The following is a 17,806-nucleotide window of genomic DNA, read 5'->3' on the forward strand; positions in this document are numbered from 1 at the left end:
CCCTCCTCAAAAAACTGCTCAAACTCCTCCCTTGGTGTAACTTTATGGTTTCATGTTTCTGAACAGTAAAGGGGACAGGATGGTGCAGCCCACTTCACTATGTGGCTTCCTATGGATGATGTGGGGTGTGTGGAGAGAAGCCCATGCGCATGTGGGCTGAGCCACAGGGCTGGACATGCAGCCCACTCCATGGAACAAATGAACCTCAACCCCCTCACACCTTCCAGCCCCAACCCTGCAACCATATGGGGTCCTGTTTGCAAACACACTTGCCCCCCCGGCATGTATTCTGAGGTTGGTGGAGCTACTGCCCATGCAGCCCCCACCCTACCCACCAGAGACAGAGGCTCCTGTGGAGCTCAACACAAGGACACAAAGTGTGCAAGAAGGAGAGAAGAGAGCATATTTATTTTTTGTTCATTGCAAGCAGAGCAGTACCAGTGGTGAGGATCCCCTCTGCTCTACAGCCCCCCCACAGGAGTGATAATGTGAGCTGGGCCCAGGGCACAGTAAAGAAAAATTTTTTAGAAAATGATAAGCATTACAGTAAAAATGTAGTTTGTTTCTTGTCAACAGTTAAAAAAATAGATCTGCTCCTCCAATATTTGGGCACCCTAGAGAGTCCATCTCACTTCCACAGAGATGGAGAGTGGCGGGTCTGGTGTGTGCATGTGCAAACTTCCCTGGCCTCTGCGTTTTCCCTGGCTGCGGGATGAAGCATGGACAGCCAAACCACACCATGTAAACACTTGCCTTGTCCCTGAACACACAGGGTCCAGGGGGCTGGGGCAGACACGGACCTGGGCAGGGGGGGTTCTAGACCCCCACGGGGGGGGTCAGGCTGGCCACAGGCAGCAGCATCCTCTGACTGAGAGTGAGGGCAGAGACTGGACGCCACAGGAATATGGGCACAGTACTCTCACTTCAGCAGCAGGCCTCCATCCAGGCAGAAAATCCTCCGGGCACAGATAGTGCACTTCCCTCCACATAGGCAGTGGCCCTTCCAGGGATTTGCTCTTCCCCAAGGGCAGAGCTTAAATGCAGCAAGATGACAGGAAGCAGCAGCCGGGGAAGTTAAGCCCTGCTGCCAGTATGAGCAGGTAGGGATGGATGTAAGCATTCTTGGTGCTGAGAGCCCCCCACCAGTTGGATTTAGGCCCAAACCCAGCTGGGTTTCCCTTTACACGTCACTATGAGCACTTCTGCTTTTGCTCCGTGGCATAGAAGCGTACCCCTGCTTTGACATTGTCTCGTTTTAATGCTCCCCACCACCACTTCTGGTCCCCAGCTGTAGGACTGATTGGACACACTGTGTAGGAGAGAGCGGGACTGGGTCCAAAACTCATGTCTAAGTGGCACCTCCTTGCCACTAACAGCATCAGAGGCCAGGTGGGCATGGCCATTAAAGAAAGGACAACTTTAATTCAGTATTATCAACACCAAAGGAGCTTAATTAGAGTGCTTGCTCACTGGGCATGCCATCAAGCACATCTTTTCCCTTAGTTTTAGTGCAGAAAACCTGCCTAACACCACAGTTATGGCTACAACCACATACCCCCCTATGCATGGTGTGTGTGGTGGTTCGACCGGAAATGGGATTTCTGGGATGCTGTAGTGAAACCAATGGGTGCTTGGATTTTAATATTGGCACCTGATGTGGCCATTGGGACATTTGGATCTGCCTCTGAGAACACAGGATTAAAAGCAGGGCTCCCCCCTGGAAGTTTCTCTTTGGGATTTCTGGCAGGAGAGAGTTCAACTCCTCCCCTGGCCCAGCTGCTGGGCAGAGGGGAGAGCCACGCGGCCTGGGAGAGGTGGGCCTGACCCTGAGGGGCCCAAGGGTGGAAGCATCGAAGAACTACTGAGAAGTATTCCCCCACACACACTTCTGGGACACAGAGACAGAGAGAGAAACAGAGCTGTTGCCTGAGAGTTACCTTGAAACTTGATAAACAAATGTGGCAGCAGGCAGCACAGCTGAGAAGGAGGAAAGGGGGGGGGGAGGAGGCAAAGGAGCCAGCGATGTGTCCAGCCACTTGTGGGAGCTTTTAACCCCTTTGTGGACAATGAAAACTTTACAGAACATTAACCCTTCCTAGAAGAGTGATGAAGGTCTAGGCCAGAGAGAGATGCTGGAGGAATGGAGAAGATGGAGTGGCATTTTTTGCTGGACTCTTATTTTTTGCATAGCCATGGACTGTTTCCTTGTGATACAGAGACTGCTTCCGGGGGGTCAATGCCTCAGAATCCAGGGGGTGAAAAAAACATGGGGGGGACAGATGTCCCAAAGCTGAGACTGTGCCTTTTTGGAAGGAGACAAGGCATCCTTAAAAGGAACCCTAGAAGCAGCCCTGGTCCATGTGCAGTGGTGAGAGCATTTGGCATGGAAGGAAGAAGATGTCACGATGGCAAAGGATCTCCGGGTGGTGCTACGTGTGACAAGAAGTCCATGGCAAAAAGAAAGACTCCTTCTCCTCTTGATGAACTGAGGATTGAGTATTCTAAAGGGTGGTGCCGGACCAAGAGTTGGTGATTTGGGGGAGGTATTATATTGGAATTTGGTGGGGGGAGGAGGAAAATGCTTTTGTGAAGTTTTCATTTTCCTTGTGTGTTTTTTTTTTTCTTTCCTTGTAGTTTAGTTATTTTCTTGTAGTTTAGTTAATAAAGTTTTCTTTATTTCTAAGTAGGAGCCTGCTTTGCTTATTCCTGGTCACATCTCGCAGCAGACACCAGGGAGAGGGTATTCTCATGGGGGCACTGGCATTTGGCAGTGTCAAACCATGACAGTGTGAAATCCCTACACAGAGAGCCCTGCTGGCCAACCTTTATCAGAGAGACTGGAAAAGTGAGGAGGAACCTGTGAGTTTAGGGAAAAGGGAATAATCATGGCATGGCAAGTCATTACAATTTCAGCATATGAAAATGGAAGCATTTTTGTGTTTAACAATAAACAAAAAGAATATGCAGTGTGTCTTTTGTTTTTTTTCCTGTCATATTTCACAGTGTGATCCAGCCTGTTAATGAATAGGCATTTTTTAAAGTAGAGCTTTCCAAAGGAAGAGGAGATCTACAGATAATGCTGTTGATCTAGCAAGAGAAACACTCTTCAACAACAGAGCCTTTCTAGAATTCTGGGCCAAACTTCTTGGACATTCTTGCCAGCAGAAAAATGAGAGAGTTGGAAGTCAATTCCACTTGGTCCCAGAGAAAGAGAAGGCTACTAGGTGTAAAATCATAGGCTGGTTAACACGTTTGAGTAAGGTCCATCTTTTAGAAAAGAGTAATTTGTATTTTGTTCTGTCTCAAAATAGAAGGAAGCTGCAAAATATCCTGCAGGCAACAGGACTGCGAAGAAGCTGTTAAATTCTGGCATCAGCTTGGTGCAGGGCTATGTCAGGGCAATTAGAGCTGCACCATGCTGCACTGTGCAGTACCACTGTCAGCCTTAATCTGCACACTGATGGGCAGCACAAAATCCAAGTTACAGCCCACAGGAAGCACAACCAGTGAACCCATATTGCTTTGACAGTTGCACTCATCTAGAAATAATGCAAAACGCTATTTAGATGTATATATCACGACCCTGTGCTCTAGGAAGAAAACAATCTAATGAGGGGCTGGGAGACTCCTTGCAGAAAACAAGCAGCAAAGACATTGGTGGTGGTGGGTTTTTTTCCTCCCCTCCTTTTAGAATTCTTCGTATTTTATCCTGTTGGAGCGCCTTGTTGGGGTTGGTTTCACCAAGCTGTTCTTTGCCTTTACAGCCTCACTGAAGAATTTGAAAACAGATGGAAAACTCTTCCAAGAAGTTAGTTCATGGCGTTCTGTACCTGCAAAACACAAAGGTGACAGTTTGACTAGGGGTCGTTCTCTGACTTGCTGGGTGTTCACAGGACAAATGCTCTGTAAAATGCAAAAATGCAAAACTCACAGAAGACACCCAGCTGCTGCAGCTGGTCTGGAGGGAGCCTCGGAAGGGTCAGAGCTGTCTTGCTGCTGAGCTCAGGGGCAGCTGACAAGAACAACTGCACACACAAGCAGACAGACATATGCACAAACACACATGTATGCACATGCACAGCCACCCACATCACAATCAGAGATCCTCAACATGTCTCGTATCTGGGAATATAAGGTCCCAAAGCACTCTGCTAATAAAAGGTCACTGAAGCACCACCTGATCTGGCCTACCTTGGGAAAAAGCAACTGTCTACTTTTCAGACATACTTTATATTATTTATTTTTCATTATATACTGCTTTTAGCCTGGCATATCTGTTTTCAAGTGAAAGAGAACACTTGATCTGAACTACATCTCATGCATCACGAAGGCATCCTTTGTGCACCTGCTCCCACAGATAATATTGAGACAGTAAAGTGGACCTTTCCTATTTGTATCTTCCCTCTGCACATAGATTCATCTCTGTATTTTATTTTGCTATATGCTTCTATTGTTTTGCAAGTGCCTTCCTCAACACATTTGCTTTATTTAAACAACCACACTCCCTCCTCCTTCCCCCCACAACCAACCCCCAAAACAAAACCAAGACAATGGAGATAGGCAGCCTAGGGGTGTGAAAGAGTTGGGACCTCTTCCTGGGTAACCCAATTAGGCAGAGATGCTGCCTGGTAGTCTTTGGATCCTGGGCCTCTGTTTGATACTTTACCATTGCTAATGATAATTCTTTAGTCTGTGATAGTAGGTCATTGCTATGGTTACTCTACAATGGTGCAACACTTCACTTTCCCCTTCAGCTATTCGTTGAGACCCAGCAACCACATTTGTTGCCTAGCAACAGTTCTGCGACAGTATCACAATCTGAGGGTGACAACAATGAGGGACACAGTGGCCACAGCCTGGCAGATGGAGAGGGATGCAGTGCAGGGTGGATGATGGTCCCTGCAGAACATAGGGTGGCCATCAGTACCTGGGGATATGAGATGGCTGCTGTGGCATGGCATTTTCTGCATTCCTAGCTTCACATCCCTGTCAGAACCTTCTAGGCATCCATCCATGGAGCATCCTTGGTGGGTCCACACACACAACACACCACCCCCCTCCCCAGAAAGTCTTTGATGGAGGCACTATCTGCCACACTGCATGTCCCTGCTCCCTCAAAGGCAGCCATCACACAAGCAAACCAACCCTCAAAAAAGCTCTCTTTAGAAAGATACTACTTCTCACAGAAAGAGATGTTTTTGTACAAAGAGCATCCATGTCATGTGCACACACAGATTTTCCTCTCCCTCTTCATATTCATTGTACAGAGACAATTCATGACATCTTCCAGAAATTTCCCACATGCTCCTTTTATACAAATGCTTTCCACCTTTAAATTCACCCATCATTGTAAAAATTCTTTCTGCTGAGAGGTAGTCCATCCTATCAAATGCTGGACTTGGCAGTACTGTGTTGAGTTGGGCTCCATGATCCCAAGGGTCCTGTCCAACACAGAAGTTTCTCTAACTCTATCCTGCAGGTGGCTTTCAATACAGATCACCCATCCCATCCCCTGTAAGACTCCTCACAGCAATACTCGTCAAGAATTGTTCCCCACCTGGGAAACACAGAAGTGGCCCAACACAGCAGGAGGATAAAGCTTCCCTTCTAGCAAAACCTGCAGCCTAACAGACACATCCCTGAGGTTACGGCTTGGCTTGGTATACTGTGACTGCCCACTGCCACCAGGCACACAAAAGTCATCTACCAAAGCTGATTTTATGGAGGGATAGGCTGTCCTAACACACTGTAAGGACACTCCTGCACAGGGGTTTCACCTCCTTCCCAGCATATGGTGAACACCTCTTTGAGCCCTGAAGGCAAAACATCTTTCCATGTGGCTTTCTGGTCCCTACACAGATATCTCCCACACAATCACATCTTTCTCACTTCTGCCTGTCTGCATTCTCCATCTTGATTGTAACAGTCGTCATTAATATCCACTGGATTAAGATGAAAATATAGGCTGTGAATAATATGGGTTTTTTTCCCCCTTCTTCCTTTTTCATCAACAACCTTCCTCCTCTGCAAAAGGGTCATCCAGAAACAAAAAATGAGGAAAAAAAAAAAGCCAAAACAAAACACAACAAAACAAAACGAGTAAGTTTCTGAAGCCTCCCTGTGTCTTTCTTCATCCTGCCTTCTCCCATGCACTTTCCTCATGTTCCCAAGAGAGATCATGCTCATATGCACTAGTGTTACTGAAACTGATTAACCTACAGCTTTCCTGTGGCAACTCCCCTCAACCCACTCTTCTCAAAAAACAATTCAAGCTTTGAGTCTAGAGGGACTCAATGATTCAGCAGTCTAAAGCAATTTTAACACTCCCTATTTTCCTTTTCCTAGTAACAATCTTACTGGCAGATGAACAATTTCCCTGGTGATAAAATCACTACAATGGATATTTCGTTTCCAGGATTATGATGATTCTTTGCTTGATTAATATTGCAATAAGAAAAGCTTGCTAAGTATCTGCCTTGGACCTTTACAGTCATTTCTAAAGGTCAAATTTTGCCCTTATGTATTCACACTTAACTACTACTAAAGAGAGACTCTAAAAATTTAACATTGCACACACTGCATTTATGATTTATATACCAAAGGCTTGGAAAATTCAACCGAAGCAAGTGGAATTATGTCCTAAGGGTGACAACAGATTTTGACCATAAGATTTTTGCCAAAGTACCATTGACAACTGCAATCTCAATTGTGTATCCAGTAGCACACAGATCTAAATTAAATGCATGAACAGTCATCTATTTTTTAACAGAAACAATAATTTTTAAGAGACAGACAATAAGAAGCAGTTGCTCTAAAGCCAAGGTCCTCCGAGACAGATATTCTTAGTGCTCACTAATTTCAACAACCGTGATGACAAACCATGATTCAATATATTGTATTAATTGACGGGCTGTTTCACAGCATGTAGTGATTTCAGATATTAGGTCTTTGAGAAATCTTAGAAGCATGCGGCATGGAAAAGATATAAAAACCCAGTTAAGTGTGGGAAACAGCAAGAATACTCAAAAATATGCAAAAGCAACAATTGCAGAACAAAAAAGTATAAATCCCTCCTAGTCCCAGCTCCACTGAAATAAATGACAGAAACGTCAAAAAGCAAACCAGCCTCCCACTTGCCAGCATGAAGAGATGTAGAGAGAAATGAATATATATTTTAACATATGCATAACATCATTGGAAAGGAGCTCCAAAGAGATGGTGGAACCAATAATGTGTGAGGTGAAATGAGTAATGACAGTGAAAGAATGAACAAGTTCCAGAATCAATTTACCAAGTACCATAAAGAGATATATAACTAGAAATAATGAAAACTTGACAATACGGTTGTTGATACAAAAAAACAGGTAAGGGAATACTTTTAAAAATTCAATATCCAAATTATCAGGTCTGGATGACATGCATATGTGGGTCTTCAGGGAATCAGTTAATGAACTTGCTGGACTACTGGCAATTATTTCTGAGAATTCGTGTACAATCAGGTAGGCACCAGAGGACTGGGGTGGGAATGAGAAGAAAAGAATTTTCTAATTTGAGAAATGGAGGATTAATTGAAATTAACTAACACACATAAAATTCATGTCTGAATACCAGTAAAGAAAGGGATCAACATTATAAAAAATCACAAGCACCTCTAGGATAACAGCAGACACAACAGGCTCAAATTTGACAAGAACAGATAAAACCCAAACTTAATTGAATAACAAAAATCAGCAGGTGAGAGACTTATCCACTGCTGTGTTTTTGACATAGGTCAACGTGGCAGCCTTGAGGCAGTGGGAACCAATGTAATCACTTAAAATGGATTATGACCCTCACTGCTCTAATGGGCTATGGTCACTCCTACCTCTTGCTTGCAAATCAGTTGCTTTATGCCAGTCAAGGGGCCCCCAATCACTTGAGATCTACAGTAATGCAGCTCCCAAATATGTGCTGCCATACCTGCACTGGCTCTAGCTGCCAGCAGCATGTCCACCAGCAGCTGCAGTACACATCACATATCTACAGGGTCCAGACTCAGCATCTTGTCTCATATCTCATCTCATCCCATCCCATCCCATCTCACAGATGTCGTGTTATGCCTTTCCCACTGTACATCATCTTGGACTCTAGAAAATGGGCACTGGCACACTTTTGGATAAGTGGTTAAAGCATTTGAGAAGACAAACAATAAGAAGTAATATGGGGTTGGAAAGATACCTATGAAGTCCCAGAAGGATTGGTATTTTGGCTCAAGTCTTTTAAATGTGGTTATTAGTAATCTGAAAGAATACTGAGAATATAGATACTGAATATAGGAATAGTATATTGAATAGGAGATAGTACAAATATAGGAAGAAACAAAGAAATAATAATCAAAAGGCCAGCCTAAATGGGTAGGAAAAACAGGGAAGAGGAAAAGCAAAGACTGAAACTGGGAATGGTGCCTGCAGGGGTGGTAATGCAATATGACTATGTGAATCGATCCTGATGGCCATTTGCACACACACATGCAAAGGCACTTTCACTGTCTTTCCTTTCCACTTCCATTCAGGAAAAGCAGCTCTTCACCTAGCAAGGCTGACAAATTCCTCCATCTGAAAGCAGAGTGTCTGGAGAGAGAAGAGCTCTGCAATCACCATAATTCGCTCTTGCAGAGCGATTACTGGCTGTGCAGGACAAAGGTGCCCTCCTACAGTGCCTGCCCACTGTGTCAGACAAAAGCCTCCTCCCGCGGTGCTCAGAAGATGCACAGCACAATGGTGGTCCCCCACCGCGTTTACAAGATGTGTGGGACAAAGGTTTCCTGCTGCACAGGAGCTGTGAGAGATCTTCATACATGCCTTAGTGCTGAAATATTTCTGCAGAGAAAAGTTTCCAGGTTGAAAAGATTCTCCACAGATACTAGCCACAGGGCTGACCTCAGGTCTGCTTCTCTAAGTGACAGCTCATTGCTAAATAGCGCGGACTTCAAAATGAATTAAGGGTGTTCCACGCCTTGGGGTTTAGTCCCCATTGGGATGGAGAATTCTGCTGCTCTTCAACAAGGTCTTGCTCAGCAGAGAGTTTGCTCCCTGTGATCATAATCTACGCTGAGACCCTGTCATGCTGCAAAATGCCAATGCAAGTAGCTTAGCCACCTGGTCTGTAGACAGGTTGCTTTTGCATTTATGATTCAAGCTAGGTATCTAAAAGGCACTCAGTCTTATCAGAACTTGATTCAAATGGTTCAGAGGTTGAAATATAGACTTTTGTGGGCATTTGCAGGAATGAAACACTTTAAACATTATTAAACATGAAAAGCAGCACAATTAATTTGTCCTTTATAAAGGACAATATTAATTGTCCTTTAATTTGTCCTAACAGATAAGCCAACTCCATTTGACTGTGGTAGACAAGTGTGACAAACCTTTCAGAAAGGATTTTTTCTCCTGAAAGTTATAAATCAATGGAAATTTCTTTCTTTATCATATTATCCACACACACATTGAAGAACTACTTTAATTATTAGGTATGCAGTTCTGTACCAATATAACAATATTGTTCAAATATGCACTGAGGTGTGAATAAGAGATGCTACCTGCCTGTCCTGCATCCATCTTTCTGTATGCTAACAATTTACTTCGCATCACAAAGCTATTTCTGAACAGGAATTTCAATTTTTTACTCTCCAGTAAATCAGATATAATCAAGTATGACATAACTGCTTTTAATTTGTAAGGTTTCTCTACTTAAAATTCCTTTACCCTGTTGATCTGCATGGGAAGAAATTATTGTGTCTTTTTGACTATTTTGGTCTACTGATGTAAACATCCAGGTCTCAAATCCAAAACAGAAGAAGCTCTCAAAGCATCCCCAGTAAAGCTAACAGAAAAGGAGATTTAAAAAAATACATCTTGATTAAAATCATGCAATAGTTCTGACTAGGAAAATGAGAGCTTCAGGAAAAATTGTGAATGAGTCCATAAGCTCAAGAACATTGAGATTCAATGACCTCAGGAGTTTTTAAGCACTCCTAGATGTCACAGTGGTAAAGAAAGATTAAAAACTTAGGCAAAATTAAGACATAAGCTAAACACCAACTAATGAAATGAAAACAGTAATTTCTGAGGGGACATAAAACAACTCAACCTCAAAACAATCCCCAAGCTTTGATGTGTTTAGTTTGGCTAAGAAGTAATCGTTTGTGTAGTCATGGACATGATAATAATCTGAAGGTGACTGTAGATAATAATCTGAAGTGACATGAATTCTTTGGAGAAGCCAAGAGGGAAGAAACAGAACCATTTGAAGACATGAAATACAGCTTATTAAGTGGGCTTAGACACACAATAAACTGGTTAAGACTCAATAAAAGAAAAATCATGGCAATGCTGGAAACTAGACTACACACACTAAAGAAATTTTTTACTTAGTTATTATCTACTGTGACACAAAGCAGTTCTTATTTTTGTTGGACACTTATTATCTATAATAATCTTTAGTGGGATGATGAAAACAGAGCAACAAGCATCCTACTGAGAAAAAAGTTCACCTCTGAACTCTCATACTTGCAATTCACTTTTCTTCCACTCCTTGTTTACAGCACACCAACTTCCCACAAGAAGCAAGTGATTAAAAACAGTAAAAAAAAAATTGTAAATTTCTCTTGTCCTCTGAGCAACAAGATGCAAAGATCCAAACAAAAGCTCATTGCAAGCAAGGTCTTCAAAGTAGGAAAGAGATAGGAGTTCTAACACGACCATCATTATTTTTCACTACCCTTTATTTAATATTAAGGGCAGTCCTACGAGCACAGGTCATTTGATTGTTCCTCTACATGTGAACTGGTCAAATAAGTAAAACTTGTGAGGTCATTCTCTCCTGAGCACAGGTTACCCAAAGTTAGGTCATTTTCTGGTTCACCAGAGTCAAGCAATTTTCTTTTGAGTATATATAAAAAAAGGTAAAGATGGTGTCTGAACAATATTCTCAGAGGCAGCAATTTCCAATGCAATAAATTTTAGCAGGAGAGCAAGCCATTTCCTTGAGGAAGAGATCCAGTAAAGATGTGTGCAATATTATGCAACCATAGATTTTAAAACTCATGATAAAATGGTGTACCATGCAGAGAGAAGAAGGTAGGGTTTGAAGTTGTATTTATATTGATATATGTGTTCGCCTCTCTACTGCTATCTTTATCCCTATCTCTATACAATCTTCATATATCCATCTCCATCTACATAGTATGTGTATCAACAACACTGTCTGTCTGTCTGTCTGCCTATCTATCCCTCCATCTATCTATCCATACCTGTAACTTTAACCTTACTGTACGTAATTCAAGTATAAAAATTCCTTACCTGACAAATGCGAGGTGGGATACTCAGGTTACATCTTACAAAGATATTTTTGGGCTAAGAATATACCAATGGTAGGTGCAGGATCTCACCAATGGAAATTAAGAATAGGTTAGACAACCATGTCTTAGGAATATTATGGGTATAGCTGACCTCATCCTAGGCAATATGGACAAATTAAGTAACTTCCTAAGTTTCTTTCTATCCAGGCTCATTCCTTCTGCGAATTCATTGGCTTTATCTAAGCAACAAAATTGATTGTCTTAGCAAGGCACTTCACAGTAAGTCTGAAGCAATTGAATAATACATGTGAGTGAGACAATTTTTTAAATGCCCATGAATATTTTCTATCATGAATTAGGAAAAACACCTATATAAAATTGCAAGCAAGAGCACAAATAAAGTAAACAGCATTTGAAACAATTATTTTCTCAACTAGGAGAAAGGAAAATTGGCTTTTAAATAAAGGTAGTTTTGACTTGCTCAGAACTCATCACTTTATGAGAGAACTTACAACCACAAGACCTCTTGGGTGAAACCACTGAAAACCAACTGTTCAAGCCTCACAGCTTCCACAGGTTATAAACCTGAGAAATACTAATATACCTGACAGATCTTAACATGCTGCAGCACGATGCAAGCCATCAGTTATATCCCCTTCTCCTCACTGCTTTGCAAAGACACATCTAACAGAGTTTTGTAAGGGAGAAGTCATCATTACTATGCTTTTGCAAACCAAGTGGCTCAGCCAAAATGAGGAATGGACCTGAGCTCTGCTGAGCTCACAGCAGGGCTCTGTTCATGCAGCAATGCTGCCAATGTTAACAAGCATGCAGGTTTTATAAACTATATTTAAACTAATTTAAAACATTCTGCAGCAATTCCTGCAAGTTACTCTAATCTTAAATACCCACAGGCTGATTTTTAAATCTGAGTTTATTCCAAAATCCCACAGCTTTTTACTGCCCATGGGGCAGAGACCTGAAGGATACACACTCTTGCTATCTTGTGAGAACTCTACTAATGCAAGAAATTCATCAGTGATACCAGGACAAGGGAAACAACCAGCTGCTTAGAAAATAGCTCCTCTTTGTAATGATATTTTATGATTATTTGTTTCTAAATAGTAATTGTGCCATCAAACATCTGGATGTACCAGCAGCATATGCATAAACCAACACAGTTTTGCACTTTCCAAAAACACAGCAGACAATGCAACACCATGGAAATGGCAATGTGGGCACCAAAGAGCAGCTAGGAGAGGCAGCAAAGCTTTAAAACATGTTAACATGACAGAAGAGACACCCCATACACTGAAGATGTAAAAAGGTTCTTAATCACTAGCAGGATAAGCACATAGTACTTGACAATTTGTGAAGTTTTACACAAATTACAACAAATTACACTAAAGCAATTTTAAAATAAAGTAGCAGAATATAATTTTCTGTTCTTTCACACCACAAACAGAGCCTGAAGACTGGTGTGGATGCTGACACAGCAGCTGTGGAAGTAAATAAAGTCTTCTGGGGGACAGGAATGAGCCTGTGTCTAAGGAACAAGCTGCAATGAGAACATGCATGGGGCATGAAACCCAGTGTGTTTTTATGATTTTAGTGAGAATCTGAATTCATACCTTGCAAGCCTTTAATGAATACACTAACTCTCCCTTCCCACAGTGAAAAATGTTTATAATCTTCTAGATAAGAAATAGTTCAAAAGCATGTTTGCCTCCTGAATTTTTTACTTCAATTATAGTGTTCTGTAGTATCTGTGTAGACAAAAGACTACAGCCAATCCAAGTCCAGAGCACTTTCACAGGTACAATGGTATTCACTAACCCATCTGCTCCATCTTGGGACTACTGCCCCTGGCTGGCCCCAACCTAACCTAACCTAACCTAACCTAACCTAACCTAACCTAACCTAACCTAACCTAACCTAACCTAACCTAACCTAACCTAACTCAACACAAACTCCTCCAATATGCCACTGGCACCATTCATCCTCTCCCTAGTCCTGGAGCAGTCACAGAAAAGGCACTTCCCCCCTTGATTTGTCTTCAGAGGCTAATCGTGTGACAGGTAAAATGAAAAAATCTCAAGAATCCAAGTGCTACCTCTACGGTGCCAACTTTGGTCCTGTGGGAAACCTTACTTCATCTGCACCTGATCCTCCCCTTCTGACAGCTGCTCCTGCAGGATGGTGGAAATGGGGTTAGCAAATGGTAGGCTAAGATGGGGCTGCTTTCCTGCTTTTGCTGGAGACCAACTTCAGCAGCCACCACCTGCTGCAAAGGAATCACTTCCTTGCATCAAGAGAGGTGAAACTGAAGAGACTAAATCCAAGTGATCCTGAAAATCCCAATTCAGTCACTCACCACACCCTGAGGTGTCTAAGCTCCACAAACACCTCAACTCCTGACTTTAAGTTTGCACCTTATAATGATATCACTTCTGTACATGCATAGAAACACATCAGGTTTGGCAGTGAAAATATTCCCAAGGGTCTTAGGCAGATACAGTGTTTCCATGTCCCCCTCTCTTCCTGCCCCATAATGCTAAGTATGTGTCCAAGCCACAGTGGCAGGAATGCCCTTTGATCTCCTTCCTAAGGCTTCATTTCAAATTAATCTCTTCCTACTCCTTGCCTGTTTTTCATCCACGTGGGACATCTGTTTCTCCAGAACACCTGTTTCTCCAGGAAATCCAATTCTGAATTCTTCTTCTATAACTTGCTCACCTGGCAGTTCTCCTTGAACTCATGCTCAGTGCCTGGCTGTGATCTTGCTCCATCTCATCCACACACTGATCTCAGCTGACCTGTTCTCATGGCCCACCAATTTCTGCCTTTGCTTCAGCCATTTCAGGAAGACTTCCTCTACCTCACTGCTAGTGCACCCATCCAGTTTCTCCTCACAAACACCTTTGTCTTCCAGCTGCTGGCATCCAACACATCTTTCTTCTCCATGTTTTCCCAGGTCTGACTGGCAAGTCAGACAAGTATTTGGCAAGTATTAAAAAAGCTGAACACAAGATGACCCTACTACCCAGATGTAGTGGTGAGGGCAGAAAAAGAGGACAAATCTGAAACTGCAGTTGCCCTACTCTGCAGAATCAGAGAAATGAGATATTTATCTCCTAGGTGAGAATGATAGTTTCATGGGAAATTCAGGACATTTTCTTAATGATTTAATGGAAAGGAAACATATCTGAGTTTGTAAAATGCCATGGGAGATGAAGCTGAATACAAACAACAACTAACAAATGGAGTTAAAAAAATCATGTTTGGGGAGTAAATAACAAATTCCTTTAAGTTTGATAAAATTTTAGTTATGTCAAGTAAGTATAAATAAATTTATGGAAAAAATAAAAATTTGTATATTTGAGGTGTGAATAACCCTTGTGCACTTGGTAGTAAGTAATTTATGACTAACCTATACCATATAAATATGTCTTGTGTGCATCACACTAGCTGCTGTTTATACATGTACATGTATTACATCCCCCCATCCTGGCCACCTAGGACTTATATGACCCACTTCCAGGTGGTCATGTCTGCATGGCTGTACTAGTGAGAAAAATGGTGAGAAGATGGTGATTTCACCAGTGAATTTACACCAATATAGTGGGGATTAACTTCCTTTTATTAGCATAACCTTTGCTAGGTGTTGGTAATGACCATTCTTGAAGGAGGCAGGTGACTGAACCCAGATGGTGGGATTTTATGGACAATGATCATTGTTGTGGGTCAAGTACACCTGTGCTGCAATCATAAAATTAATAACCTCTACAACAACAGCTTTACATATGGCTGCCTCAGAAGAGTGACACTTGTGTGACTCACAGTCTTTGGAGATGCTATTTATAATTTATACCAAATTTGAAGTGCTAAGATTTTTCTCTCCCACAAGTCATGGTAATCAATACAGGTCTGCACCTACTACAGCCTGATGAGGTGAAGTGTGTGGCAAGGATCAACTGCACTGGGCAAAAAACACAGCTCATAAGCGGGGCTTTGCAAAAGAGATCTCCGGTGACCCCTTTCCACACCTACACTGTGAAAACAAATAAAGAAGAAAATAATTTTTTGTAGGGCTACCATCACTGCTTAGTGTTGCAAATTAAATTAATTGCATATTTGTCTCAGAAGTACTCTGAAACTTGAGGGGTTTTCATACGTCATCTGGATTATAGGCCTCTGCAGCCTAATTCATAACACATCAAGGCTTAGTGCGGGATACTATAAAGACCCTATATAATGGAAACTGGCAATTTAAGACAAAACACATTCAAAAAAGGCTCTGCAGGTGTGAATTACACTAAATTTAACTAAGCTTAATAATATCACACTTCTAACTTAACCTCAGAGATGTCACTAGAGGGACTGTTTGAGATTAATGATCATAAAGCTGCATTCACTCCCTGCTTAACACTCCTCCTTATTACAGCAGACAGCAGCTCTGCCTGGAAATGCACAGCGCATGTGCCTTGGTTCCCACCTCTTCTGAACAGCACCACCCAAAATCAGTCATGGGTGATGCTCAGGATGCAAGGGCAGCCAGCCAGTCACGCAGCAAAGAGTTCAAGACAGGCATCAGGTGGGGGAGGCAGTGAAGGGAGGCGCAGGCAGAGTGAAGCCGAAGGCAGGCGCACGGCAGATAAGACGAGAAGGCATGTTGTGTGCTGGCATGTGCTGACCTCTGCCAACAGCTCTCCTGACATCCCTGTCTAGGGGAGTCAGACATGAACATCAGTGTGGGAGGTGGGTCTGCCAACAGTAGAAGGGAGAACTCAAAAGTCTGGGATGAACGTGAAGGGAAATATTAAGTTCGTATTAAGGAAAAAAAGCACCCCAACCAAATAAATCCTTTAGAGCTGGGGATATTTACTATGGGCTTGCTTGTGTGACTGGTGGGGCCCCATTGCTGAGATGCGGCTGCAGAAAGCTCAGTGAGACCCAGCAGTCAGTGGGATGAGAAGAGATAGGGGTTTCTCCTGGAGAAATGCAACTTATGTTCTACTTTACAGCCACAGGGAAAACACACCAGGACACAAAACAACTCAAAAATCAGAGTTTTTCTGATAATCCAATTTTAGACACCCAATTACTGAATGGTAAGGTTTCTAACCATTCCATTTAAATGCTAAACTAACTAAATAAGCTTAATTTGGGAGACCATATTTATTTCAGAACAGGGACTCCACTATTACCCTTAAAAAAAAAATACAATAGGTAACATCAAGCTCCAAAGCTGTATCTTCAAGCCGACACAGTCACTTCGACATTGAAGAAACAATTTATGATTTCCTCACCAGCCAGAGGAAAAATAAACCCCAAACTCCAAAGACAGAAAACAATGCATTTGCCTTGTATTTGCAAATGCAATTTTCACTTCAAAATACAATATTGTTCTAATAACTGATCTTTCCATGTGGAATCTTCCAGCAGAACCAGGGCTCTTGAGACAAACTGTAGAAAAATCAAGAAAAATCCCTTGTGTCATGGTAGAGATTTTTTGCCAAGCATTTAGTAGTTCTAAAGAAAATGACAGTTTCATCTATCCAGAAAGATGGTTAAACCTTGGGAACTGGAAATAGAGACAGAAACTGCCAGGGAAGTATATTTGGAAGTGCAAGAGAGATGAAACATTTAAATGAGTTTCAAAATTCGGTGTTTCAAATTTTTTTTTTTCTTACATCAAGAAGCTCAGTTTTGTTTTTTTTACAAAATTAGAACAAAATAAAAAGAAGTTGTCAAGGTAGTTTCTCTCAGAAGAGTTATGTCATCTGGCATTAAAATTATTAGTTATTGCCATAGCTGGCCTACAAATATTACATTAAAAAAGCATGAAGAAAATCACTTAAATACAATTAGGGAGTTCTTTTGTTGATGGCCCCTGCATATCTCTTAATATTTAATACTTATTGCTCCATTTTGGTTTAATTTGTCTGAAGCACCATACATTGAATTTTTTCAAGCAATTTTAAAGCAAACTATTGACACATTAGGGAAGATACTTCATCATAAAAACAAAGATTGAGGCAGGAGCTGAAATTGGTCTAAATAAGACCAATATCAATATGCACAAATGCACAGACACCTAAAGTTTGACAGTCATTGCTCATAAAATCCTGCAATGAGATCATATGAAAACTATCTCCTGTAGAGGGAAGTTAGAGAGGAGATCATATGTGAACACTTGAGGAAAACTTGTGCTGTGATGGAACATTTCCTGTTAGTCTGAGGATAAAGGAAACACTACAACCACAATATTAAATTGTGGTTTAAATATTAAATTAAGAAAAATAATTTTAATTAATTAAAGAAGAAAGAAAATTAATTTAAATATTAAATTAAGAAAACAAATTTTTTTCACTCTGTTGTGAAAAGTGAAGAGTGTATGAGTGACTAAAAAGCAAAGACCTTGAAGTCAACAACATTCCCACAAGTTTTATCTTGTTTTACAGTTCC

The 17,806-nt window shown here is 41.7% G+C and overlaps 1 protein-coding gene across 4 annotated transcripts in view; it reads right to left on the reverse strand.

Moving 5' to 3' along the window:
- Positions 1 to 380: 380 nt before the first annotated feature.
- Positions 381 to 17,806, reverse strand: part of ARB2A (ARB2 cotranscriptional regulator A) — a 261,591-nt gene continuing 244,165 nt past the window's right edge. For all 4 annotated transcript variants that reach the window (XM_064736334.1, XM_064736333.1, XM_064736332.1 and 1 more), the window contains one exon: positions 381 to 3,830. In XM_064736334.1, coding sequence (XP_064592404.1) covers positions 3,688 to 3,830 — 143 coding nt within the window. In that variant the 3' untranslated portion in view covers positions 381 to 3,687. The remainder of the gene's footprint in view (positions 3,831 to 17,806) is intronic.

Source organism: Zonotrichia leucophrys, chromosome Z (genome assembly GCF_028769735.1).
Source record: "Zonotrichia leucophrys gambelii isolate GWCS_2022_RI chromosome Z, RI_Zleu_2.0, whole genome shotgun sequence".
In the NCBI taxonomy this organism is placed as follows: domain Eukaryota; kingdom Metazoa; phylum Chordata; class Aves; order Passeriformes; family Passerellidae; genus Zonotrichia; species Zonotrichia leucophrys.